The sequence below is a fragment of the Rhineura floridana genome, chromosome 15, assembly GCF_030035675.1.
Source record: "Rhineura floridana isolate rRhiFlo1 chromosome 15, rRhiFlo1.hap2, whole genome shotgun sequence".
Lineage (NCBI taxonomy): Eukaryota > Metazoa > Chordata > Lepidosauria > Squamata > Rhineuridae > Rhineura > Rhineura floridana.
Genome location: NC_084494.1, coordinates 19,330,710 through 19,357,255, shown reverse-complemented (window position 1 = coordinate 19,357,255; position 26,546 = coordinate 19,330,710). Strand labels below are relative to the sequence as shown.

Below are 26,546 nucleotides of genomic sequence, written 5' to 3'. Positions count from 1 at the left end.
ACTCTAGTGTAATTTCTTACATTTCAAACATCCGATTATGCACGCAGACAATGAGCTTCTACAAATTGTCTCCTTTGTAATTAACACAAAGAAGGTGAAGGCTTCAGTCCCCTTTCTGATCACCCATTCTTCATTTTAAATTGCCCACCATCACCCTGATTCGGCAGCATAACAGTGTTCTGACCCACAAATTGGCTGTGATCCCACATGTGGAAGGAAGTGTTGGGTAAGGGAGGCAATGAGCCTGAAACTCCTGCAGCTCACTGAACCATGTCTTAGTGTGATGCGCAAATACAGCCATGTCACATTTTGGTCACATCCATGTACCCTAAGAACATAAGAAGAGCCTGCTGGATCAGGCCAGTGGCCCATCTAGTCCAGCATCCTGTTCTCACAGTGGCCAACCAGCACATGGCTTCCCCCCAAAGACCCCTGGAAACTATAACTTACCCCTCACAGACCTATAATTCCTAGCAGCCTTAACAAACTCTAGTTACCAGGATTCTTTGGGGGGAAAGCCTTGTGCTTTAATTAAATGTATGGTGTAGATGTGACCTTAGTTGGCCCTGCTAGCAAGGTGTTGTTGCTTATTATGGGAGGGTCAAAACTCAGTGGTGATGCACATGCTTTGAATGCAGGGGATCCTGGATCCTTAGGTAAGGCTGCAAATGTCTCTTGCCTGTAACCCTAGAAAGCTGCCACTACTCAGTTTACTGAGCTAGATGCACCAATGGCCTGTAAAAGTCAGCTTCCTATGCTTCCATTTTAGTTCTGGATGCAGATGATCAGCGGTAGGAAACCTGTGCCCCCCCCAGATGTTGTTGGACTACAATTCCCATCATCCCTAATCGTTGGCCATGCTGGATAGGGCTGATAGGAACTGAAGTCCAGTAACTTCTGAAGGGCTTGCTGAGGATGTGCAGGTCAAAGTGCTTTAAGATCCAGGGTCTAGAACCATAAAAAGCTCAGACAACATTTGTCCCGCTGTATCCCTGGTTCTATCAGTCAATGCAGCTGTATCAGAAAGGACATGGAGGTGATGCAATCTCCTTGTCCTGCCCTGGCAAAGACATGTTGGGCTTGAGAAAGGTGGAGAGCAGAGCAACATGGGTTCTCTAGTGCAGGTGTCAGGGATTTTCTTTGTTTTTTAAAAAATGGGTCTACAGCGGTGGAAGCATATAATAGAAAGCAGGGATGGGTGAATTTGTCAAGTTTGGTTTCTCTTCTTTTTCCAGTCTTATATTCAGTTCTCCACATTTCCACATCAACTTGCAGTTTTTTTTAAAAAAAAAATCCTTGTGAAAATTCATCAGAATGTTAGAGCAAATGTCTCCTAATACATACATTTTTGCAGGCAGTTTTGCTTATTATATACAATTTTGGAAGCAACTCCCCCCTAAACGGCATCGGACCGCAATACCTGGTGGAACGCCTCTCTCGCTATGTACCTACCCGTTCACTACGCTCGACGTCGAAGGCCCTTCTCCGGGTCCCAACTCATAAAGAGGCCCGGAGATCAACAACTAGATCTAGGGCCTTCTCGGTGGTGGCCCCCGAACTATGGAATGCCCTCCCAGACGAGATACGCCTGGCGCCTTCTTTGTTATCTTTTCGGCGCCAGGTAAAAACCTACCTTTTCGCCCAGGCTTTTTAAACATTTTAAATTTAATTTTAAACCTAATATGGATTTTAATTTATAAACTCATGGCAATTCTATTTCGGATTTTTATCATGTTATATTTTTCACACTTGCTCATATTTTAATTGTGATTTTATTTGTTGTACACCGCCCTGAGAGCTTTCTGCTATAGGGCGATCTAGAAATGTAATAAAATAAATAAATAAATAAATAAATAATATTGCATTTTTGGGTGTTGTTTTCACCAATATATGTATTTTAGTGCACATATTCCCTTAGGATATGCATTTTTGTATACATTACTAGGCTGGTGAACTGCCCTGCAAAATTCGGAGAAGTACAGATTTTGAAAGATGGTTGTGTTTTGGTTTGCCTATTGTTTCACGAAGTGCGAATTAAGTAAGGTTGCCTTTAAATGCAACCTGAGCCAGCATGTCCTCCCCGTGCCTAGTAGAAAGAGGTTTAAAAGGTGCAGCAAAAGGACCAGAAGTCATAATGGAGAAGGCATGACATAAGAAGGTTTCAGCAGAATCATGAAAATCACTATCCTTAGAATAATTGCTGTCCTTAGGGGAATGGTTTTGAGAACCACCATCCTAAGGAGGAGGGCATACTACTGTAAGAAGAAGTGCCCTATTTAAAAGATTGGAGGTGGGGATGGGAGGGAGGGAGGATCCTTGTTCAAACTTTGGGAGGGAGGGAGCATAAGATTGTGGCTTTGTTGTTACCTAAGACAGGCATGGGGAACCAGTGGCCCTTCAGAAACATCCAGTTCCGATCAGCCCTAGCCGGCATGACTGATGTTCAGCTGTGATGGGAGTTGTAGTCCAATAACATCTGGAGGGCCACAGGTTCCCCATCTTTGACTCAGAATGGTCTTTTAGCCGCTTGAGATTTCATTCATGTCCTTGGCTCATTCTGAATTCTTACGTGGGTCTGTCTCTGCATGCACACACACACTGCCTCAGAACGGCATGGTTAGGTCAGATTTGCTCATTGTCTCTCCTTCTCTTCCTCCCTTTCCTGTGCTGTTCTTTCTCTCTCCTCCCTTCTCTCTCTCTCTGTCCCATGATGCTTTGCACCTCAGCAAGGCGATGCCATATAAAAAGAGTGGCTGTTTTCCTGCTCGTTCTTCTGATGGCAGAAGCGGTAAAGAACCTGGCACCGTTCGAAGACAGAAACTTGGCCAGGCTTCCGACAGCATCCTCCTTGTCTTGTATTCTCTGGCTTTCTTTATCCCCCATCCCACCCCTTTCGTGACATCCAGAACCTCCTGTGGGTAGAGGGCACAAGGCGGGCGTCCACAAGGGTCTGGGCAGGTGCTGGCCTGAAGGAAATAGAGAACCACACAGAAAAGGGGGTAAGCATTTGCCTTGTGCTGTGTTCTTTTTCTTTCTCTGTGTTTTTTTTTTTTAATAAATAAACTAGTTGCTGTGACTGTTCGGATTTTTCTACTTTTTTTTTTTTTTTGGCTAGCTTTCTGGGTTCCGCCAGGCAGGCGAAGCAGCCAGAGAGAAAAGGGGTGGGAGAGAGAGAGGGTGGCATAGAATCACTACAGTTGGGATGAAGGTTGGCAGAGAAGCGTGAGACAGAGTGGGGAGAGAGAGAGGGAATAAAGCTGGCACGGGCTGGAGGTCTGCCAAGGAGGCTTGGCAGCGATGCCATGGAAGGCTGGGGCAGCATGGACGTGATGGTGTGTGGATGGGAGAAGAGGAAGAAATGGCGAAATGCAGAAAGGAGTTGCAGACCACTAAACTGAATGCTTGTTTGTGTTTCTGTGGTTTCCTTTTTTCTTTTTTTAAAAAAGATGGCAAACCATTTCATCTTCAATTTTTCTCTCATGGTGGATGTTGGTTGGTTGGTTTTGTTTTGTAATATTACTTTCTTTTTTTCTGGTGGAGCGGAGAGTTGCGTTTAGGGAATGTGGCGGTTCCTGTGCTGATTGAATTGAATCCGGGCCAAGGAAATTATGTAGCCTGCTTGTCTCGCTCGGAAAAGGAGGAGTGCAAGAGAATGAGAGAGAGAGAGACTAGGAGGAATTGGCTGGGAGCTGCCAAGCTATCTGGCCATCTTGGCAATGAAAACATCGAGCGGAACCAAGCAGGCCTCCATGCCTTTTGACTCTTCTTGAGTATCTGTCTTTTGCACCCTTTTTTGGCTCCCCACATGGCACCGGCTTATTTGTGTTGGGCTCCTGAATGGGAGGCGTTCAGAGTCCATAGCAGGTAGCTCAGGAAGGTAGGAAAATTTAAGGACCAAAACACCCATTCTGGGTCGCTTTTTATTCTTGAAGCCAAACATTGAAACTTTTGTAATCCAGGTAGCTATATAATTGGGGGCAGGGCTGATTGAGTCCTACTTTAAGAATAAAATAAATATATATGTAGGGCTGGATTTAAGCCTAGGAACATAGGAAGCTGCCTTATACTGAGTTAGACCATTGGTTCATCTAGCTTCCTATTGTCTACGCTGACTGTCAGTGTGACTCTCCAGAGTTTCAGATAGGGAGTTCTTTCCCAGCCCTATCTAGAAATGACACAGATTGAACTTGAGATCTTCCTCATGCAAAGCATATGCTCTACCACTGAGCTGCAGTCCTTCCCAAGCCTGCTTTGTTATGTCTTGACCGCTGTTCCCTTCCATCATTCTCCAGAGTTTTGAATCTGATGATATGTACACACTCTGTCAGGCTCTTGAATTCACTACCATGGCCCTTGTACTGGGCAAATCTCCACCCTGCAGACCCTCATTTTCCACCATCCCCTTTTGGCTTGTGCCCTCTGAGGCTTAGGGAGAGTCGAGGCAGAGCCAAAGATATGGCTCCATCTTTGCAGGCTTTGGATTGCCAATGCATTGCAAACCACATCAGTTGGGCGTGGTCCAGGAGGGCAGAGAGAAAGCTAGGAATTAGCTCTCCGACAGAGGGCAGCTTAGGTAGGCTGGAATGCTCCTGATGCAGATTTGCATTAAGGAGGTTAGAAAGAGATGAGAGCCACAGTCATGACCTCCGCTCTTTTTTTACAGCTAGCAACAGTGCATGTTGGAGCTGATTTTTATATAGCTGCCAGTTTGCATGCATGTGATATCTTTGGATACGAAGGGGCTTGGATGCTTTGAAATCTCTCTTCAACAAGTGGGGGATTTGAGGAAATCAGGCAGGGTCTCTATTTGGATGGTTCTTATTTTCCTGGGACAACCCTGATTTCTTAGTGCCTGTCTTGTTTCTGGAAAATCACTGTCCCTAGTTTGTCTTTTGGATATGCCCTTAAATTTTCTTCTTCTTCACAATAAATATGCAGACACTGGAGAGACCATTTTTTCAGGTTTCAATCTCCTTGACTGGGTATCTGGGAATGAAAGGGTTAAGGAAGGGGACACATGCATCAACGTAATGCTCATATATGTATCTACATGTGCTTTCACACTAAGGCACTGGTGGAGAGCCAGCCTTATAGGCGTTGTTGGACTGCAACTCCCATCAGCTCCAGACAACATGGCCAATTGCCAGAGATGATGGGAGGTGGGATCCAATAACATTTGGAGGGCCACAGGTTCCCCATCCCGGCTCAAAGGCATCCTGTGTTGCATAGCTGGCCATTTCACACATTGCAGCTGGTGAGTTTCCTTTTGAAGTGGTGATGTGTTATGAAAACGTAACAGTCCCATAATGCATCTTGTGCCATAAGGGCATGAAAATACCCCCTTTGTTTTTAAATTGTATAACCAGACCAGGATGTGGCTAAACTGAATCTGAGATATTTTGACGGAGCACTTTTGGTGGTTCCTGATGCCCCAGAGTTTCAATTAGCCTCTCCACTAGGGACCCAGCCCTGAGTTGTGGCAGGCCTTGCCTTGTGGAACTCCCTGCCAGTGGAGGTTGAGTAGGAATTGTCCCTGTCTTAGACATCTTCTGAAAACTATAGTTTAGACAGCCCTTCGCAATATATGAATTTCTCTTTTTAACCAACCAGTATTTATTTATGTTTTTAATGATTTTATTTATTTGTTTGTTTCTTTGTTCATAAATTTACATCCCACACTTCCTCCCAAAGGAAGCCCAAAGCGGCAAACAACAAGTGATCAAACACTAAAAAAAAAAACTTTTAAAAAACATGTTAAAAATTAAACATTTTGCTGATTTTATTATACTTTTGTATGTTGTATACTGCCTTGATATACTTTTATGAAAGTGCAGATTATAAATACTTCAATGAAAGAAACTTTCTTAGCTATCTAAACACACAATGAGAGGGCACCAGTTTTTTGCAAGTATGTGTGTGACTCCACCTTGCCCCTGTTTTGGTACTCAGTTTATTTTTTGTCATTAAAAGGTTTTATTCATTTAATGATTCGTACATAGCAAACATTTCATTGCTCGCATTTGTTTTGCTCATTTCTTTCCTGTACCATTTTTTTTAACCTGTGGCGGTGGCAGCAGCAGAGCTGATCTAGGTGGCTGCTCCTTGCAACGTCTTGCTATTTACCCAGAATGCCCTGGGATGCTGCATTGCGCTATGGCATTGTGGAGGGAAACTTTGGCAGATGCCATTCTTTTGTTGGGCCAGGGGTGAAGGAGACAGTTTATTCACCTACAAATGCCTGGAACGATGCAGCTAATGAGAAGGCTTCCCCTGCTACTGGGGCAGATAAGCTTCCCCACCTTGAAATGGCATGAACAGGAGTAATGAAAAGTGTATCCTTTCATTCCTCAATGCATTCATTCCGGAATGAATGAAAAATCGAAGCAGATGATCCCCATTCAGTTCAATTTTTCATTTGTTTATTCCAGATTTTGTGCACCCCCTTCCATACCCCAGTATACTCACAACCACTCTATTTATTATTCAGTCCATCAGTCAATCAATTTATTGCTCTTTGGCCGATCGGGCCATGCACATTGTACACATAACAAAAATGTTAAAACAGCATAATATAATAGCATTCTATTATGTAAAAATAAACCTGAAGGACAGTTTGCTGACACTCTTGCTTCATAGGACACTGCAAGTCAGAGAATATTGTGGGATAAATCTTTTACTTCTGAATTTTTATGAACTATGGTTTATAGGATTTGTTACTAGAATTGTTCTTTGGGAGTTTTGGAAGTGAGCTGAGGTGTTATTTCATTTATTCAGCCGATGCATTCTTTTAATATGTAAACTGGCTTGGATGATTTTTTATTAGGAAAGGCAGCATATAAATGTTTTTTAAACAAATGAGTGAATATTGTGTGCAGCTGGTAGAGGAGAATCTTCAGCAAGTGTGTGTGTGGATGTCTGTGTTTGGTGGAGGGGTGTTGAACATTTGCTTCTGGGTGAGAGCAAGAACACAAGTGCATTCCTCTTGTCATTTGCAAAGTGGTGGAGGTTACATGCGCCTAGCAGCCTGGTTTGAAGGTTAAAGTGCTATACTAGAATTGTTACTTTTTTTGAAAAAGAGTTATGCAGTTCAAATCCATTATGCAAATTGCACTTAATTTGCATTTGTATGCGTGCAAAATACAGACTTCATGCCAGATAGAGGGTAGAATAATAATGGAGGAAGAGGGACAAGGTCCATCAGGTGTTGGAAGGCAGAAGCATATAAGGAACAGGGCATGAGGCAGTCGACAGGCTCTGCTTTGGAGTCTGCATTCTATGGGTGCATCCAAACAGAGATTTCACCTCTAAAAGGATATTGTACAGCGTGAAAAGTTCAGCCAAGGGCAACCTGAATGATTAAGGGGATTGGGCTGCCTCCCTATTAGGAAAGGTTGCAGCATTTGAAGCTTTTTAGTTTATAGAAAATTATCTGTGCCAAAGTACAGGAGAGCATTTTTCTGGTTAGGGTTAATGCCATGCCCTCTACAATGATGGAAGGACTCTTCCAAGGCATACTCTGTGACCAGAGATTCTGTCCATGTAACTCAGGTGCTGTTGAGATTATAGCACACATGCTTTTGCACTGTCATTTTTACAAGGGTGCGAGCGACAGGTTGCTGCACCCCATTTTGGAATGTTTTCCTGGTAGATCTGATGCAGTTCTTTTGAAAGTATGTTTAAATGGTAATAGTCCTTATGTCATTTTAAATGTTGCCAGTTTTTTTAAGTATCGTTGACTAAATGCTTGGAGATTAACAGACAATGGAATAATTGGTTTTATCGTGTTTGTTGTAAAACTTGGATCAATAAACATATATATATATATAATAAACATATTTTCAATATGTCAATTTCTCTTAGTCTCTTATTTTTCCAATCTTAAGTTCAGTTCTCCACATTTCCACATCAGTTTGCAATTTTTTTCAAAATAAAAGTCCTCATGAAAGTTTGTCAGCATTTTTGTGTGAACCTCTCCTACTGTACACATGTTTGTAAAGCAATGTTGCCTAATACAATGCATTTTTGTATGTTAGTCTTACTGATATATGCATTTCTAGGCACACTTTACCCTAGCTTATGCATTTTTGCACACATTACCTGACTGGAGAACTGCACCGCAAAATTTATCTAAGTCTGAATTTTGAAGGATGGCTGTGTTTCGGTTTGTGTATTGTTTCATAAAGTATGAATTTGGTAAGTTCACTTTTAAATGAAATCTGAATCGAATTTCACCCACATCCCTACTTTGGAGTGAGTCCAGTTGGTATGAGTAGAACTTGCTCATGAGTAGAACATGGATGCGTATGGATGAGAACTATGGTCCCAGGCTATGGTCTGAAGGCACATGAGGCCAGCTCCAGGGTCAGGTCAGGTCGGTGCCTGGATGGGAGACCGCCTGGGAACGATACATAAGCCGCCTTGGGTTTCTAGCATGAAAAGGAAGGCGGGGTATAAATGTAATAATAAAACTAGATGTTGTGTGCTCCTTCCTTTCCCAAGTCTCATTGACTTATGTGGGATTTTTGAGGAGTCACGTCCAGGAGTCCTTTCCTGACTGTCACTATCTTGGGGTGGGATTCAATCATATTCCAGGAAATTCAGTTTATTATTAATCATAGTTTATTGGGAGGCCTTGTGCTACAAACCCGCTTCCCTCCAAAGATCAGACTTTTTGCTATAAGAGATGGGGAAATGCACTGGAAAGTGTGGGATAACATTTACTTTGGCACAGTGTCGTCTAACTGCCCTGCAGACAAATCTGAACAAATGTTCAATAAATAGCCAACATCATCCAGTCTCCCTGCAAACAAATCAGGATGAATTCTCAATAAACAGGTTGTCTGGAAGTATGCTAAGATTGTGCTGTTAATTAGATTAGACTCAGCAAGGAGCTATATAGGCTTCAAGGAGGAAGAGTCATAGGTCAAGTGGAAAGAGCAATAGCTCAGTGGTAGAGCATCTGCTTTGCATGCAGAAGGCCCTAAATTCAACCCTCAGCATCTCCAAATAGGTCTGGGAGACGCTTCCTGTCTGAAACCCTGGAAAGCCTCTGCCAGTCAATGTGGACAGTGCTGACCTAGATGGGCCAATGGTCAGACTCGGTGAAAGGCAGCTTCCTCTGTTCCTACATAAGCTACCTCCAGGACTGTGGGGAGAAAGCAACATATAATGGTTCCCCCCCCCCATTTTTGAAAATGTAAAATCCAGCTGTTCCTGGGATCTGGTTCTTAATTGTATGTGGTATATTAGGTACCTAGCGCTAATTTTAAAAATTACAAAATTGAAATTTATGTCATATGTGTTCAGTTCAATGAAATACATTTTTAAACATGTCTGCGGAAGGGAAGGCTATCAATGGTTGCTAGCTATGATGGCTATGTTCTACCTCTGCTGGGAATCACAATTGGGGCGAGTGCTGTTGCATGGCAAGTCCTGCTTTCAAGCTTCCCATTGGCATCCGTTTGGCCACTGTGAAAACAGGATGCTGGGCTAGATGGGCCATTGGCCTGATCCAGCAGGACTCTTCTTATGCTAAAGTGGCTAGTTAGGAATTACGATGTTTGGACTCGCAAAGACTTTGCAAGGGGATTTTCACGTCTCTCTCTTTTTTTTTCAGCCAGCCATGCCGTCAACAAAAACCCGATGTATCCACCGTTTCCGGAAGGAATGCAGATGGCAATATTTGGTACGTGATTTGTTCTTGCTTCGTGGCCAGGTTTGAGTACAGTTCCCCCCAAGTTTCAGTACTGACTGTCCTCTAATCTCCCCCAAGAAAAGAAAGCTTCTTTTTTTTAAATCATTTGGCCCGCTTTAACTTGGATTCCTGCACTGGGAAGGGGGTTAGACTCGATGGTCTATAGGCCCCTTCTAACTCTACTATTCTGTGATGGACAGGAAATAACTCTAGATAGATTTCCTCTGTTGTGTAAGAGGGATGATAGATAGGCCTCTCTTCTTTCTTTTTTAAACAATGTTATTTTATAAGTATTGTGACGGTCTAGTATGCTGCCCCCCCACACACAGTGAGATGGTTGGGTCCCTGAACCTCCCCAGGAGGCAGTTTCCAAAATAATGAGCCCAGCAGAGAGAATGGCAACCCCAAAAGAGGCTTCTGTAGAGCAGGCGCTGAAAAGAGTGAAGCCTGCATTCCTGGTTCTAGAAGAGGTCCCTCTGCCCACTCCTCCATTGACTCAAATGACTCTTCAGTAACCCAAGAGGACCCTCCACCACCACTGTGCCAAGCCCAGGGGCTGTGGGAAGTATTCAAATCCCACCAGAGTAATAAAATGCAGAGCCCCAAGCAGGCCTCCTCCAGGAAAAACGTCTCTCTGCGGGACTATATAAAGCAAGAGTGGGGAATCTCTCTTCTCCCTGCCTCCCGTTGGGGTAATCCACTAGGGACCATGTACCGTAAGAAAATAGCAAACTGCCTTACATGGAGTCAGACCACTGGTCCAATCTAGCTCAGTATCGTCTACATTGACTGGCAGCAACTGTCCAGGGTTTCAGGCAGGGAGTCTTTCGTAGCCTTACCTGGAGACACCAGGGATTGAACCAGGGACCTTCTGCATGCAGAGCAGATGCTCTTCTGCTGTGCTATGGCTGTTCCCAAGTGGTAGGTGAGGAATCCCTTGTCTGTCTCTTTTTTGCCTGCCAACCCCTTTCCCCCTGTTTCCCCCCTTCCTTAGCACCCCACTAGTTGGAGGTCTGTATGTGGCCCTTCGGGTCCAAGTCCCCTACCCCTGATGTGAAGCATCTATCAATTGCAAACCAGTGCTAGAGCAACATGACTAGCTTCTTCCTTAAGAGTCCAGCCCAGTCGTGAATCTTGCTTCATGGGGAGATCTCACTGGCAGGGTCAGTGTGAACTGTAAATACTTTACAGTTGTACATACAATATTGTAAATACTTACAATATTGTAAAGTGTCAATATTGGAAATACTGTTCTATCCTAACCTGGGTTCTTTGAGGAAATTGGTGGTTGGAAAACAATGGTCACATCCACACCATCCATTTCAAGCACATTTATACCACTTTTACAGTCATGGTTGTCCCCATAGAATTCTGGGAACTATAGTTTGTTAAGGGAGCATAGGAACATCAGCAGCTGCCTTATGCTGGGTCAGACCATTGGCCCACCTAACTCAGTATTGTCTACACTGACTGGCAGCAGTTCTCCAGGGATTCAGACTGGGGAGTTTCCCAGTCCTACCTGGAGATGTTAGGGGTTGAACCTGGGACATTCTGCATGCAAAGTGGATGCTCTGCCACTGAGCTAAGGCATTTCCTCCATGCTGGGAACTTGTAGATTACCCCCCCACACAGAGCTACAATTCCAGCACCCTTAACAAACTATAGTTGCCATGATTGTTTGAGAGAGTGTGGGGAAGCCATGACTTTTAAAGTGGTGTGAGAGTGCTTTAGATGTATGGCTTGGATGTGACCGCAGACAGCTAAGCTAAGGGTTTTTGCACACATTCTCCCCACGTGTTCACTGAATGCATGGAGCGAGTGTGCCCACTGGCCCCTACCTGTGCCCTACCTCCATGAGCGCTAGTGTGAAAGGGGCTCTATATGCATAGAAGCCCTAATCAGCTCTTAGACCAAATTTGCTCTCTGGGTAGAGCCAACAGACACGGTCCCTCTCTCCCCTTTCTATGTTCAGTGAACCCAAGGGGGTTGGGGAGACGGTCAGCACAGACCTCTAATTGCCCATCATAGCAGTGTTACAACTGCCAAACCAATTCAGAACTCAAGAATACTCTCTATAGCCTATTTCTGACGGTAGGCTTATCTCTTTCCTTCTACCCAGGTATGGGATGTTTCTGGGGGGCCGAGAGAATGTTCTGGAAGCTGCCAGGTGTCTTCTCCACCCAGGTGGGCTTCTCAGGAGGCTTTACCCCCAATCCTACCTACAAAGAAGTCCGCAGTGGTGAGTGATTTCTCTTCCTCCTTGGGAAGGCTTCTGATTACAATTGCCTTCTCCAGGTAACCTGTGAGGTAGCATCCCACCATGAGAGGTTTTTTGCACGCCTCTGGGTCCCAGTATTTGGAAGGCTTCACCTCTTTCTGTTGTCCCCCCCTCTAGTACTAACTTACTTATTTACTTCTGTCTTTGATACTCAAGAGGGGCTCAAAGGTGGAGGCCCATTTTTAACTTGTTTTACCCAAACTTTTTACAGTAATACCTCAGTTTATCAGAGTAGATGCGTTCCTGGCCATTCCTTCTTTAACTGAAACTTTGGTACCAGAGGTAGGAATAACATGGAAAGAATAGGGATAGTTTCCTACACCCGCTGATAGATGGTAGGGGCAGCTGTAACTGAGGCTTTAAAGGGTGCCTACCCAACACCCACACCTCTTCCTCCTCTGAATCGTACTGGATCCTTCCCTCCCCAGCCCTGGGAGAAAGCAAGAGATCTCTTTAATGCAAAGCAAACCTACAGTCTTGTCAGTTTCACCCTAGCAAAGCAAAGGCACAGGGTTGTCAGTTTATTGATAGCAAAGCAGACACAGGCTGGTCAGTTTCACCTTAAAGCAAAGACACAGGCTTGAAAGTTTATCCATAGGAAGCAAAAGCTTTCCTTAAAAGGAGTTTCATTCCTGGAGGATTTCTTAACTGAGGTATTACTGTATTTATTTAAATAGGAGGATTTATATCTTCCATCTAGAGAAGATGTGAGGAACTTTTGTACTTCCAGATGTTGCTGAACTACAACTCCCATCATCCCTGGCCATTGGCCATGCTTGATGGGAGTTGCACTTCAGCAACATCTGGAGGGCCACAGGTTCCCCACCCTTATCTAGAGGCTTAAGGCAGTTTACAACAGATTGCAAACACCAAAACTGATCTCATACATACATGCACAATAACAGCCCAGCAGCCCTTAGACCTGTGGCTGACAGAAAGGGCCAGAGCCAGAGGTCAGCATTGTTGGGCACATGCCAAGGCCCATGCCACATTAGGAGGGCTATGTTTATTTATTTTTATTTATTTGTTATTTGATTTATATCCCACCCTTCCAGCAGGAGCTACTCAGTCCTCCTTGCTATTGCTGCTTGTTCACCTGCCCTCTTGAGGGTGAGCAAGCATCAAGGGGGTAATGGTGGCCACCATATGCCTTGTTCCCTCCCTCTGGGAGAAAGCCATTGTGTCCCCAGAGAAAAGGAGAAGCCAATAAGCAGTGGCAACAGAGAAGGAAGGAGGTGGGTCTACTGAAAGCACTTTTCTCATGGGATCCCCAGTAGATGAGACCAGGACTGCCGATGGATGGGGCCATAAAATTGCTTGCATGGTTTAGATTGCCAGTAGAATTAGGGATGGGGATCAGCATTTGTCATTTAACATTTAGGGCCAACCTAGATGATAGATAACATGAAATGTGTTATTTGCACTTCATATATCTGGGTGTTTTGTGTGTGTGGTGTTTACAGAGCAGGTGGTGGTGAGGATCTCAATCAGGATTGAGACCAGGGAACATGGGAAGGATGGATTTAACTCTTTCCCACTGCACCACAGTCCAAATGAAAAACAGGCCTTTCCCCCAGTAACCCCCCCTGCTGTTCTCACCATGAAGAAAGCTGCCATTAGCACCACCACTTAATTTTTAAAATTGATTTCATTAAAGTGACTTCTAAGCTGCTTTTTCAAGTCCTAGATCCTCCCCAGGTGTCTTACAACAGAAAAGTTGCAACAAAGCCGCATCAGTAACTACACAACGAAGATCCAATGCGCAGCTGAAACTCAATAAAAGACTGCAGATAATAAATCCACATAAAACCCCCACAACTAGCCCCACTTTTTTAGTGCAAAATCTAGTATAGCATACAACTACTAGCCACCCCATTTTGAATGCAGGGGCAGGGAACCTTTTCCTGTCCGAGGGCCAGATTCTTATTTCAAGACAGAAATCATGTGCGCGCACAGAAAATTATATGAAAAGGGTGCCAGGAGTGGTGTTGGTGTTACACATCAGCTTTCCAAAAGTTGAAAAAGGTTTTCCCCCGCCTCACTGCAGATTAAAAAACACAACAACCTACAGACATACCACAAATTAGTGGGGAAGGGAGAGGTCATATGGAGAAAACTCCCTGAAAGTCCTGAACAGGCACAGCAGGGGGAAAACTAAGCCAGAATCTTTCTTCCTGAAGTGCTGGTTTATTGTAATTGTAGAAAATTATTTATATGAGGAAGCGTTTTCAGATGGTATCACTTTCCCTACCTCCAAAAGAAACCCTGCAGTTGAGAACACAACCACATCCAAGACTCTAATGTAGAGGTGGGGACCCTGTGGTCCTCCAGACACTGGTGGACTCCAGCTCCTATCAGCCCCAGCTAGCATGGCCAAGGGTCTGGGATGATAGGAGTTGTAATCCACTAACATCTAGAAGCCCACAGGCTTCCTCACTGATGCTCTAAAGCGGGATAGCCAGTGTGGTGCCCTCCGTTATGTTGTTGGACTCCCAAGTGCCATCACCCCCAACTGGCATGGCCAAGGGTCAGGGATGATGGAAGTTGTAATCAATAACATCTGGAGAGCTTCAGGTTCCCCCATCCCTGCTTTAAAGCAAGAGTAGTGAGTGTGATGTCTTCTGGATGCTGTACTACAACTCCCATCGCCCCTGCCCATTGGCCCCGCTGGGCTAGAAGGCTAGCAATGTCTAGAGGACACCATGTTAACTAGCCCCGCTGAAAGGAGAAAGCAGTGAGGTGTCCCTCTTCCAAAACATCAGTGCCAACCCATGTGTTTGGCTCAGTACAAGGAGAGGCCCCTTGGCCTCACTGGGCGTCAGTTGGAGCCTCCCCATTAGAATCAGGAGCAGTTGGGAGTCCGTTGTGAATGGGAGGCAGGGCTGCCTTTTTATTAACATGAGTGTAGGACATGGCTGTCCCCATTATTCACCTTCAGCATGCTAATGCATTTCTTGTCAAAGTTAATCCCCTCCCCCATCCGCAACCTGTATCTGTCAGAAATCAGAACAGATGTTTGTGTGGCTTATTTGTGAAAACATTTTGAGTGCGGGTGTAGGGGATTATCTGTCTGCGAGAAATATTATCCACGTCTGTTGTCTGCATTCTGGGTATTAACATGATGCAGCTGGGGAAGGAGAGGATTTTATTTATTTATTTATTTGATGATTTATGGGAAGGTATTTCTGTGCCACCATCTCATAATATCAGGGTAGTGTACAACAATTAAAAAACACCCTTGAAAACAATGCAAGTACTCGCTCAAGTGACTGGCTAATTTAAAGAGCTGCAAAGGCCTGTCAGCTTTTTTAAATTTTATTTTAAAGTCTTCAAAGAGATGCCTGAAAATCTAAAATAAGGATGCCTGCTGATTCTCTGCTGGAAGAGCATTCTACAGCATGGGACTGGTGACATTAAATGCCCAACTTCTAGTTGAGGCCAGTTGGACCTCTGTGACACGAGAGGACAACGAAGAGTGTGCCTCCAGATGATCTCAGGGACTAAGCTGGGATTTAAGGGTTCAGGTGGTTCTTAAGGATATATATATCACACACACACACACACACTCTTCCTCCTCTCTCTGGAAGGAGTCAATGTCTGGCTGGTAGCATTTTCATGTAAATCAATGATATATTCTTCTGGGGGGTTGCATATAGCTCTATTTGTACTACTGCTGTCTGGCTGGCAACCATTTTATATTCAATACCGCTGGAGAATATGGATTTCCTGGATCACTTTCAATGGTCCCTGGCAAACAGGCCTTGCCCTCATGAAACCGCCATACATGGGGTAACCACACAGTTCACAAGAGGCAAGTTTCCCCTATAATGTCCGTCTGATCAAATAGCTGTGCGTAAACATGCCTGTGTGGTTAAACCAGTACCAAACCACAACTCAGATTTAGGAGGAAAATGCTCAAAAAGAAACTGTTAGGTTTTATCAACGCTAACGGTCTTTTGTGAGATTGTTTTGCCATGAAGAAACTGAGGGGAAATAATTATCTCATGGTGATTACTCTTCCCTCAAAAATCATCCCAAAACCTCTCATTGTGGGCAGAAGAAGGGATTATTACAGCCTTATAAATAAGCCATCAAAAGTTACTAGTCTCCCCAATATTTTACTAGCTTGCTAAGAGACTAATAGCCTGTATTTTCATGCTAGCCACAGAGAGACAGTTAGTGTGGTAACATTGGCTACTAGCCTCTTTAGCAGGCTAGGAAGAAAAACAAGAAACCTTCTACAAAAAGTTGGTGGAGGAGTGATCCATCTACTTTTCTCATTCTATATGTTGGCATGTGTTTCAAAATGCTTGAAAAAGTAATTTCTGGATTTGCCAGTAAGCATTGCTCTGTTAACTCCCCAGACGGCTGTCTGAGAGGCCGTTTAATGAATATTTGCACGTTGGGGAATTAAGCAAATAGGATGCACACCTTAACGTGGTGAGGGGGTTTGAGAGTGTTGAAGAAGCTGAGAGCAAAGCCGTCAGGAGTCTAGACCAAGAGGCTAGACTCCTAGCAGGGGCACCCATGGCGGAATGGTCAAAGCTGAGACACCAGACTAAGATGCATCCAAACTCAGAGGAAGGCTATGGTAAACCACCTCTGAATACCTCTTACCACGAAAACCCTACAGCAGTTCACAACAGATGCTCTTGGAGGTCACTGATTCATAGAGTTGCCATAAGTCATAATCGACAACGACAACTTCATTTAAGGCTGTTTGGCCCATTACTCAGAATGGGGTGGGAGAATCCTGTACCACAAGAGTGGGGAATCTTTTTCAGCCCAAGGGCCGCAATCCCTCATAAGTAATTTTCAAGAGGCCAAATGTCCAGTGGTGGACATGGCAAAACAAAGGATGTCGGAAGCTGTTTACATTCATCCAGTGGCAGCTGGTGGCTCCATGTCAGTGGGGCAGTGGAATCCACTCTGGGTTTTAGTCCAAACTCTTGAGGAACTGTCCAAGGTGCAGAAACCTATTCCCAAAATAGGTTCAGCGTCTTGGACATCTCCTTGTCAGTATGCTTTTGTCTATCACTGTAGGCAACGCTGAGCTAAATGCAATGATGCCCTGACTCAGTATAAGGCAGCTGTCTATGTTCCTGTAGCTAAGCGCTATGTCCTTATTTTAAATGTTAGTACATTTAATTATATTAACACCAGAGTGCAGTTCTGCAGTGATTCCCTATCCCCTTAGGCTAGTGATAGGGAACCCAGATAGTTTGACTCCTGCTCCCCATCAGCCCCAGCACACATGGCCAATGATGAGGGATGATGGGAGTTATAGTCTAACGACATATTTCTTTGCCCCAGGTTCCTTAGGTCCCTTGTCACAAAAAATGTCTGGCTGCTGGCAGGGCTGGCAGTGCCCTGCATGGCCATTAGATTAATAATAATGCAAATAGATTTATCAACAGGCTTGAACACATACAGACACAGCCTGGGAATGGGGTGCATGTATCTTATTGTGGGGGAACCGTTGATCTTCAAGATGTTGTTAACTCCCATCATCCCTTAACATTGGGCACGCTGGCTGGAGCTAATGGGATTGTGGAGAAGCTGCAGGTTCCTCAATCCTGGTGCATCTGGTCATCCTCTCTGTGAGCAGCACTTAATGCATTTGCTCCACTCCCTACAAATATAATTGGAATCTTTCATATATGTGGCCATGCTTCCCTGTCATGGTTAAAACTATGGAATTCACTCCTAGAAGAGGCAACGATGGGCATCAGTTTGCATGGCTTTAAAAGACAATTAGACAAAATTCATGGAGAATAAGGCTACTAGCTTACTCAGTGGCTACTAGCCACGATGGCTGTGTTCTACCTCCACTGTCAGAGGGAGCGTGATTCTGAATCCCAGTTGCTAGAAACCACAGGAGGAGAAAGTGCTCTTGTGCTGAGTCCTGCCTGTGGGCTTCCCATAGGCATCTGGTTGGACACAGTGAGGACATGATGCTGGACTAGATGGGCCACTTCTCTTATTTTAGCAGACCCAAATTTCCATGCTTGGCTATTTAGGGCAGCAGCCCTTTTGCCTGGTTTGCTGCACACCATTCCCGATAGACTCTTCCTTCCCCTCCCGCCGGTTGCTTGGCTGCAGATAACAGAAGGCAAACAGACTTTCCTCTCTGTACATGCATATTGCACTGGGCTGAAACTGCAGCAGATGCATCTAATTATAACCCATCTCTGAGCTTAACCCTTCCCTAGCTGGGACTGAGATACACCACCTAGGAGAGAGAGACTCTTGTTTTTTCCCAATTTAAGTCTGAAGTGAGGAGTCTGTGCCTGCTCCCTAGGAGCTGTCTTCACGTTTTAAGGCCAGCTGTGATGAAAGGAGGCTGGGGAATCCTCTGGCATTTATGGAGGGGAGGACAAGACCTGATCTTAGTAATTCTGGGGCAGTGATTAAAATCCCCCAGCCCAGGATGCACATCTCAGGTTGTAGCTTTTTGGCTAGGTCAGGAATGGGGAACCTGTGATCTTCCTGATGTTGCTGGACTACAGCTCCCATCATGCATGACCATTAGCTATGCTGGCTGAGGCTGATGGGAGTTGGGTGTTCACCAACACTTTGGAAGTGCAGGATTGTTATTCCTGAACTAGATGCTGTAAACCAGCCTTTCCTCACCTTTGGGTCTCCAGATGTTGTTGGTCTACAACTCCTATTAGCCCCAACCAGCATGGCTCAATATCAGGAATGATGGGAGTTGTAGTCCAGCAACATCTGGGGACCGAAAGGCTGGGAAAGGTTGCTGTAGAGTACAAAAAAATGGTTCATTTTCCATATTATGGGGGATGAATGGGGAAGGAGGATCAATTGCCTGTAGTGCTTTCTAATCAGCCTTAAAGGATAAAGAAGTGATATATCTCTCACCCATAAATACAGTCAGGAGCCAGTGCCAGGAGCTGGAATCTTTGGGCAGCACACCCCAAGAGGGATCCTACTGTTTTTGCCCAGGGCCCCATAGTCATCGTCATCCTCCTCCTTGCTTTTTGCTACCTAACTTATTATGGAATACATCCTGTGCCCATACCAAATGATCTTGTCATCTTAAGCGAGTCAGGCATGGTGGGTTGGCATCATCTGCCAAAGCCCAGCTCCTCAGCCCTGTTCCTCACCCTTGTTCAACTTCCTTCCCGATGCAAGCAATTTACAAGGGCAAGGTAGGCCGCCTCTGCTCGTCCTACCCTCTCCTCCTAGATAGATTGGACTTCAGACAGTGAATGGGCAGTGATGACAGTGGCAAGGATGTTGGCTTACTGGGGTAAGAGCCTGCTCCAAAACCTGGGATTGGCATGGTTCTTTATTATCACTGCAAAATGATAAGCCCTGCCCCTAACGGTGTTCTGAAATACTTTTTCATTCAGCCTTCGCTTAGGGATAGTTTAGTGGCAAAGCAGAAGAGCATGCCCATGTGGCGTGCGGTGTCTCAACCATGGCCATGCTTTGGATGATTGCTGTGATGCCACACCTCTCTCTCTCTCCGATCCATGCTGTTCCTGCCTTTGGCTTTGCAAGGCGTCTCAAGGAGAAGCTCTGTTAAGCAGCGTGGGTCCTCTGCCACGTAGGTGTGCAGTGCCTCCTTGGGTGCAGCAGAGGGCAAGAGATGCACAGCCATATGCAGCGGCACACTGTGGCTTAGAGAAGCAGGCCTGTTTTGAGGCTGCAGCCGCAAATCTCTCTCTGCCGCAGGGGAGCTTGATTTTTTTTTTGTCCATTTGAGAGCCTGGCAGGTAGTTATTTTTTTGGGGGGGGGGGGAAGTGCCTCATTGCATGCACTAACACACTTTGCATTGCTTTGGTAGCATGGCTGCCCTGTGAGCAGCGCAACTCTCTGTGCAGTCTGCGGACCTGGTCCTCTTCGCCTGGTTTGCAGCACCAAAGCAGGGGAGGATGGGGACCAGGAAAAAACACTCTGCTCTCCCTGTCTTCCAGTGCCACCCTCTCCTGAATGTGTCCTGGGTGAAGCAGCCCTGTGGTTGTTCCCCATCTGCCCCTCCCCATCCACCTGTATATAGGGCACCTCACAGCAGGCGCTACTGGCTTGCTTGGCTGGTTCGCTCATCACGTTGCGCATTGGTCCTCCCACGCCTCCTTTTCCTCCTAATTACCATGCAAGGGGCAGCAGGTTTGCTTGAGCAAAGTGAACTAGAAGCCGCTCAAGGGAAATGGCCTCTGTGAGAAAGATCTCCAGCTCCATTGGATGGGGGTGGGGTTGTAATAATGGGAAGAGCGGCTCTTCCCCCCCCTTCCACCCCCTTCCCACTTTATATCGGAGACCGTAATACAGTGGAGATGCTTCAACTACTACCAATAAGGAAGGAGACTCTGATTTAACTCTTGCAGTGTTGCTTGCTGCAGTTATATCATATCTAAGCCACCCGTGTGGTCAAAATCTGCTCAGGAGTGTTTAAAGGGGATGCAGGATTTGTTTTTGTTTTAAATCACTAGTAGATCGAGTATTTATTTAAGAATTTATAAATGGCTCTAGAGTTGGAGAATATCCAAGTGGTGCACAGAAATAAAATAGAAAACATAGTACAGATCGTAAAACAGTGGCTGTGTACGCAACATGCATTTAAAGTACATGGCATTCCCCAAAGAATCCTGGGAACTGTAGCAGAGTTACAATTCCCAGCACCAGTGCTGTATCGCTGGGACTAAATTTGCCTTCATAAGAACCCCATGGTGCATGACGCTATGAGTTCCATTTTACAGATAGGAATATAGGAAGCTGCCTTATACTGAGTCAGACCACTGGTCCTTCCAGCTCAGGATTGTCCACACTGACCGGCAATGATGCTTCAGAGTTCCAGACAGGAGCCTCTCCCAGTCCTACCTGGAGATGCCAGGGATTGAATGGGGGGGTCTTCTATACACTAAGCAGGTGCTCTACCACTGAGCTACGGCCCTTCCCCAAGAGTTCAAAAATTCCAAGTTGTGATTGAAGGAACATAGGAAGCTGTTTTATGTAGAATCTTATCCTCTTTTTTTTAATGATTACATTTATATCCCATCTTCCTCCAAGTAGCTCAAGGTGGCATATACACACAGTTCTCCCCTTCCTGATTTTATTTATTTATTTATTTATTGTATTTATATACCACCCCATAGCCGAAGCTCTCTGGGCGGTTTACAGTACCTAAAAACATTAAAAACAAATATACAATTTTAAAACACATCTTTTAAAAACAATTTAAAACACAATTTAAACATTTAAAACAATTTTAAAGCACATGCTAAAATGCCTGGGAGAAGTCTTGACCTGGCGCCGAAAAGATAACAGTGATGGCGCCAGGCGCACCTCGTCAGAAAAATCGTTCCATAATTTGGGGGCCACCACTGAGAAGGCCCTCTCCCTTGTTGCCACCCCCTGCCAGAAGGAAGGGCAAGATATAAATCTAATAATAATAACAATAACAACAACACCCCTGTGAGGTAGATAGGCTGAGAGACAATGACAGGCCCAAGGTCACCCATGGTCAAACAGTAATTTGAACCCTGGTCTTTCAGATCCCAGTCCGGCACTCTAACCGCTATACCACACTGGCTGTCTCTGCATACAGACTTTGTGCTCTACCTCCGAGCTATGGCCCTTCCACCAGATGGGTCCAGTTAGCCCAATCCTGACCAGGTTGATTTCAAGATGCAAGAAGTTACACTGGTTTCAAATTAACAGGACTTGCATCTAGAAAAATGTGCTTAAGGGTCGCAGCCATCCAGCACAATCCTGGGCATATTTGCTCAGAACTCGCCAGTGGGGCTTACTCCACTGAGGTTGCATACTATGAATGCAATCCTATATGCAGAGGTAGCAGAAGCGGTGCCCACCATATGCTGTTGGGTGAGCAAAGCAGTTGCTGTTTTCCAAATGTGCACCTGCATGCTTGCTCGTTCATGCTTACCTATGGTTTGGGGACTCCTTAGTGCAGCTCGTCTCAGTGGGCTTGCTGTAAGTGCCAGTCAGCTGCTTTTGGAAGGGATCAGCTAATTTGGCCGATGGGCTAGAGTTCCCGATCAGGAACTCTGGTCACATCACATCCGCATCATATATTTAAAGCACATAGCTTCCCCCAAAGAATCCTGGGAACTGTAGTTTGTTAAGGGTGCTGGGAATTGTAGCTCTCCAAGGGATAAACTGCAGTTCTCAGGATTTTTTATTTTGGGGGGACACACTATGTGCTTTGAAAGTATGGTGTGGATGTGACCTAAGTTAGTGCAGCTGCTCCATGCCCAAAGCAGCCTGGCTGGAAGCACCTATCAGTGCTGACAGCAAGCCCTACTTGGAACAGCACTACAGCAAGCCCCTGCGCTAATCCAAGGGAGTGAGGGAACTTTCAGGCTTAATGAATGACCACCTATTTTTTCTCTCTCCTTTCTTCATTCCCAGGGATGACAGGACATGCTGAAGTGGTCAGAGTTGTGTTTGACCCACAGACCATAAGCTATGAGGACCTTCTCAAGTTTTTCTGGGAGAACCACGATCCAACCCAAGGTGTTGTTTGTTGGTTGGTTTGTTTATTGTTGCATTTGCATCCCACTCTTCAGCCAACAAGGCTCTCAGAGTGGATCACGCAAAATCAATTCACATAAGACAGTCCCTGCCCACAGGCTTACAATCTAAAAAACATGACACACAAGGGGAAAGGGGCAGGGAGGGAAGAGGGGGAAAAAAACTCAGGCACTAGTTCTGAAACAGTAGCTCTGGCCATAACCAGCTGTTCTAGAACAGTTCAGGGACAGGAGGTGCCTGGCAGAGCTGGTCTTCCAGCAGAGCTGATGGAATGAGCCCTACTTCCTGAGGCGGTCTGCTGAATGGCCACCCCCAGATGACAGCTGAGGGAGAGGAGGCCTTTAATGTCTGTAATGTAAGGTAATGTCTAGCATCAGAGAAGAGGGAATGAATGAGAGAGCTGCTCTGATTAGACTAGAGCAGCTTTCCCCAACTTGATGCCCTCCACATGTTGTTGAGCTATGAAGTCCCATCATCCCTGATCATTGTCCATGCTGGCTGGGGCTGGTGGGAGTTGGAGTCCAACAACATCTGGAGGGTGCCAGATTGGGGAAAGTTTGTCATAGGAACATAGGAAGCTGCCTTATACCGAGTCACACCATTGGCCCATCTACCTCAGTATTGTCTACAGTGACCGGCAGCAGCTCCATGATTTCAGACAGATTTCCGTCCCTACCTGGAGATACCAGGGGTTGATCCTGGGACCTTTGGCTTGCAAATCGGGTACTCTGCCACTGTGCAAATCCCAATTGTTAATGGTTACTCTCTGTGGCAGCACGGTGAAGCAGAAGCAGCATAATCTAGGAGCGGGTTTTGCTTTGCCACGTAACATATTTTCATACTGTGCTACATATGTGTCCCCTTTCCATTCCTCCCCTCCTTTCTTCATTTTTCCTTCTTGGCTTGTTTGTGCAGACCAGAGGTGGGGAGCCCGTGATCCTTGACAGTGGTGGCTGGTGCCCCTTGAGACTGGTGGGGCAGAAAGCAGGGATACCAGCAGTAGGCAGAGCCAGCAACAATGATAAGCGGAGCCAGAGGCAATGACAGGTTAAATTCTCCAGATGTTGCTAGACTACACCTCCCATCATTCCTGACCATTGGCCATGCCACCTGAGGCTGCTGGGATTCAGAGTCTCTACACAGTAAAGTTTAGCTGGATGCAACCCATTATCACCAAATGCATATTTAAATATATATATTAATGTATTTATAGATGTGTTTTATCTTAAGATCCACATTTGTAATGTATTTTGGTATGGTTTTTTTAGCTGTTTTTATCCAGCAAAGTTCAACTCAGAGTAGACCCACTGAAATTAATGAACTTAAGTTAGCCATGTCCGTTAATTTCAATGATCTACTCCGAGCAGGGTAGCATTGCCTACAAGTCTTCGTCGCAATGTTCAGAGAACTGGGAAATCTGAAGGATAATTGCTTTCTGATCCACACATTAGTCTGTGAGGAGCAGAACAGGTCGGTTTGCATCAGAATTCATTGCAGTCAGCTTCCCTAAGCATCCCTACCTGAAACTCTGCAGAGAAGCTGCCACTCAACTCAGACAGTAGCCAGTTAGATGGATAAATGACTTGACCATATGGCAACTTCCTCTGTTCCTAGCTTTCTTGGCTCTTGATAGCAGAAAGACATATGATGCAGCAGCCTTGCAGATGCTGAGTAGGGCTGGGTTTGAGCAGGGTCTGGATGGGGACTGCCTGGAACCTCTATGTCAGCCTCTTTGACTTGGACTGTGAATCCTTAGGCAGAGCTATAGAACAGCACATTGCAATTTTATGCAAAGGATATTTGTGGCTCTTAACCCACTGGGATTTTGCTAATCCCTCATCTAAGGGATGGCTGGGACAGACACACACACATACATACACAAATCCCCCCCACACACACACTTTTACGGTTGCTGCCCCCTTAAATGGCTTCCAATGTCCCCTCCGGAACATGGGCTGGGGAATTGTGAGGATGGGGGGGGGCTGTCAAAGGAGGAAGAGGATCAGTTGCAAAGAAGAGGGCAATGGGGATTTTTAATTTGTGTGTGTGTGTTTTAATAACTAGGCGGTAGAGGGGGAAGATCTGTTTGAAACCCATCTCACGTCAACGCTGAGTGACAGCAAGGGATAGGGGGAGGGGTTGGAGGCTTTGGGAAGGCTGAGCCTTTTTTTAAAAAAAATTGTAATGAAGTGTAATTTTAATGAGGAGATTAGCATTCTCTCTGTGTCACTGGCAGGGCACTCCTCCAGACTCGTAATTGCGAGTCGGTGCTTTGATGGGTGCATCTGCGTAGACGGTGGGTTTATTTATTTATTTAAAGCCATTTATATCCCGCTCTTCCTCCCCAAGGAGGTCAGTGCACTGTACATCTTTTTTTTCTTTTTTTTAAAGCACTAAAGCAATATGAGCAAAAGAATAACAAATCTCACAGAATATTATTGGGGGGGTGGAATTAAGCTTGGGACAGAGCCACTGCCAGACCTTACAAATTTGGAGGGGGTTACTATACACACACACACATTCCATAATGGTCCCTTGTAACTCTGTCTGCTACCTAACTGCAAGACCGCACTGCCTCCAGGTCTGCTGATTTACCAGGAAACATAGGAAGCTGGCTTATACTGAAGCTGCCTTATACATTGGCCCATCTAGTATTGTCTACACTACACTAGAGGGGTCTCTCCCAGCCCTACCTGAATATACCAGGAATTGAACTTTGCATCATCTCCCTTTCTATTCTCTCTGCACCCATGTGCGTGTGTACCTGCCAATTTTGGATAATATGCCATGCATCTGATGCATGGAGTGGTATTCAGTGCTAGTCCTACTTGGAGTGGACCCACTGAAGTTATGGACACCACCAACTTAGTTCATTAATGTCAGTGGATTTACTCTGCATAGGAATTAACTGAATACAATCATGGACCCATAAGATCTTATTCCATTTGTTAATCATTAAGATACCACAAGGTACTGTTCTTGCAGCTACAGTGGATGCTCCTTTGGAAATAGTATTTATTTTCTGGTACTAGTCACTGCTGAATCACTGTCCCTATTTTGTCCCTTCCATCCCTTTCATTTATATCCCATCTGAACTCTGAAAACAGCTACGTTCTGATCTACACGTTAGCTTGGAAAGTACAAATCAGGCCAGTTCATATTGGGATTTGTAAAAACTGAATTCCTCAAGCATCCATAGAATTGCTAATTGTCCTTTAAGAAGACGCTAAATAAATCTTTGGTCATGAGGAGGATTATTTATAAAATTTATGAGTCACGAATGCCAAACGTCTCCAAACGTCTCCAGGCAATTTATGACTAAAACAAGTAATAACATTATATAAATATATCTATAAGAACATCATAACCTCTTTTCATAATTCAGCTGATGAAATCCTTTCCTTGAAGACAGTTACAAATCCCCATCAGATTAGCAGCCCCAATAAATAATGTTACAACACTGGCTGGTTAAAAAAGAAGTTCACAGTTAAAATTGCTAAAAAGTTGTTAAAAGGTCTAGGAGAAAAGAAAGATCTTCACGCGATGCCAAAAACATTGTAAAGTGGGTAACAGGTGAGTCTCCTTAGGGAGAGCATTCCACAAGCAGACCTTCTCTATTCTTGCCACCCTGCAGATCTCAATAGGAGGGGGCACCTGGAGGAGGGCTTCCATGGACAACCTTAAGGCCTGAGTAGACTTATATAAATAGAAGTTCTCCTTCAGGTTTTGGGGTCCTAAGCCAGGTTGAGGTTTAATAGGTGAAAACCAGCACCTTGAGGTAGGCCCGGAAATATACTGGCAACCATTGTGACATAATGTGTTCCAGGTGCTTAGTCCCCATTGGATAAATTGCTACACAGACAGGTTTATGCAGCAGGATCCCAAAAGTGATGATACCAGCCCTTGAAAACTGCAACCTGAAGTCTCCTGTTGGTGTATATGTACACCCAAGGGAAACAGCTGTGTTGGAGCACCCATAACTCCTTAGTCCAGAACTATCAGCACGTGCAGGAAATCCTGTTGTTGCCCAAGAACATAAGAAGACTCTTGCTGTA

At 45.1% G+C, this 26,546-nt stretch overlaps 1 protein-coding gene across 9 annotated transcripts in view; it reads left to right on the top strand.

Moving 5' to 3' along the window:
- LOC133370229 (mitochondrial peptide methionine sulfoxide reductase-like) overlaps nucleotides 1-26,546 on the top strand; it is a 289,872-nt gene that overhangs the window by 8,187 nt on the left and 255,139 nt on the right. For all 9 annotated transcript variants that reach the window (XM_061596178.1, XM_061596181.1, XM_061596182.1 and 6 more), the window contains exons 2-4: nucleotides 9,617-9,685; nucleotides 11,814-11,933; nucleotides 22,369-22,473. In XM_061596178.1, the coding sequence (XP_061452162.1) occupies nucleotides 9,617-9,685; nucleotides 11,814-11,933; nucleotides 22,369-22,473 (294 nt within the window). The remainder of the gene's footprint in view (nucleotides 1-9,616; nucleotides 9,686-11,813; nucleotides 11,934-22,368; nucleotides 22,474-26,546) is intronic.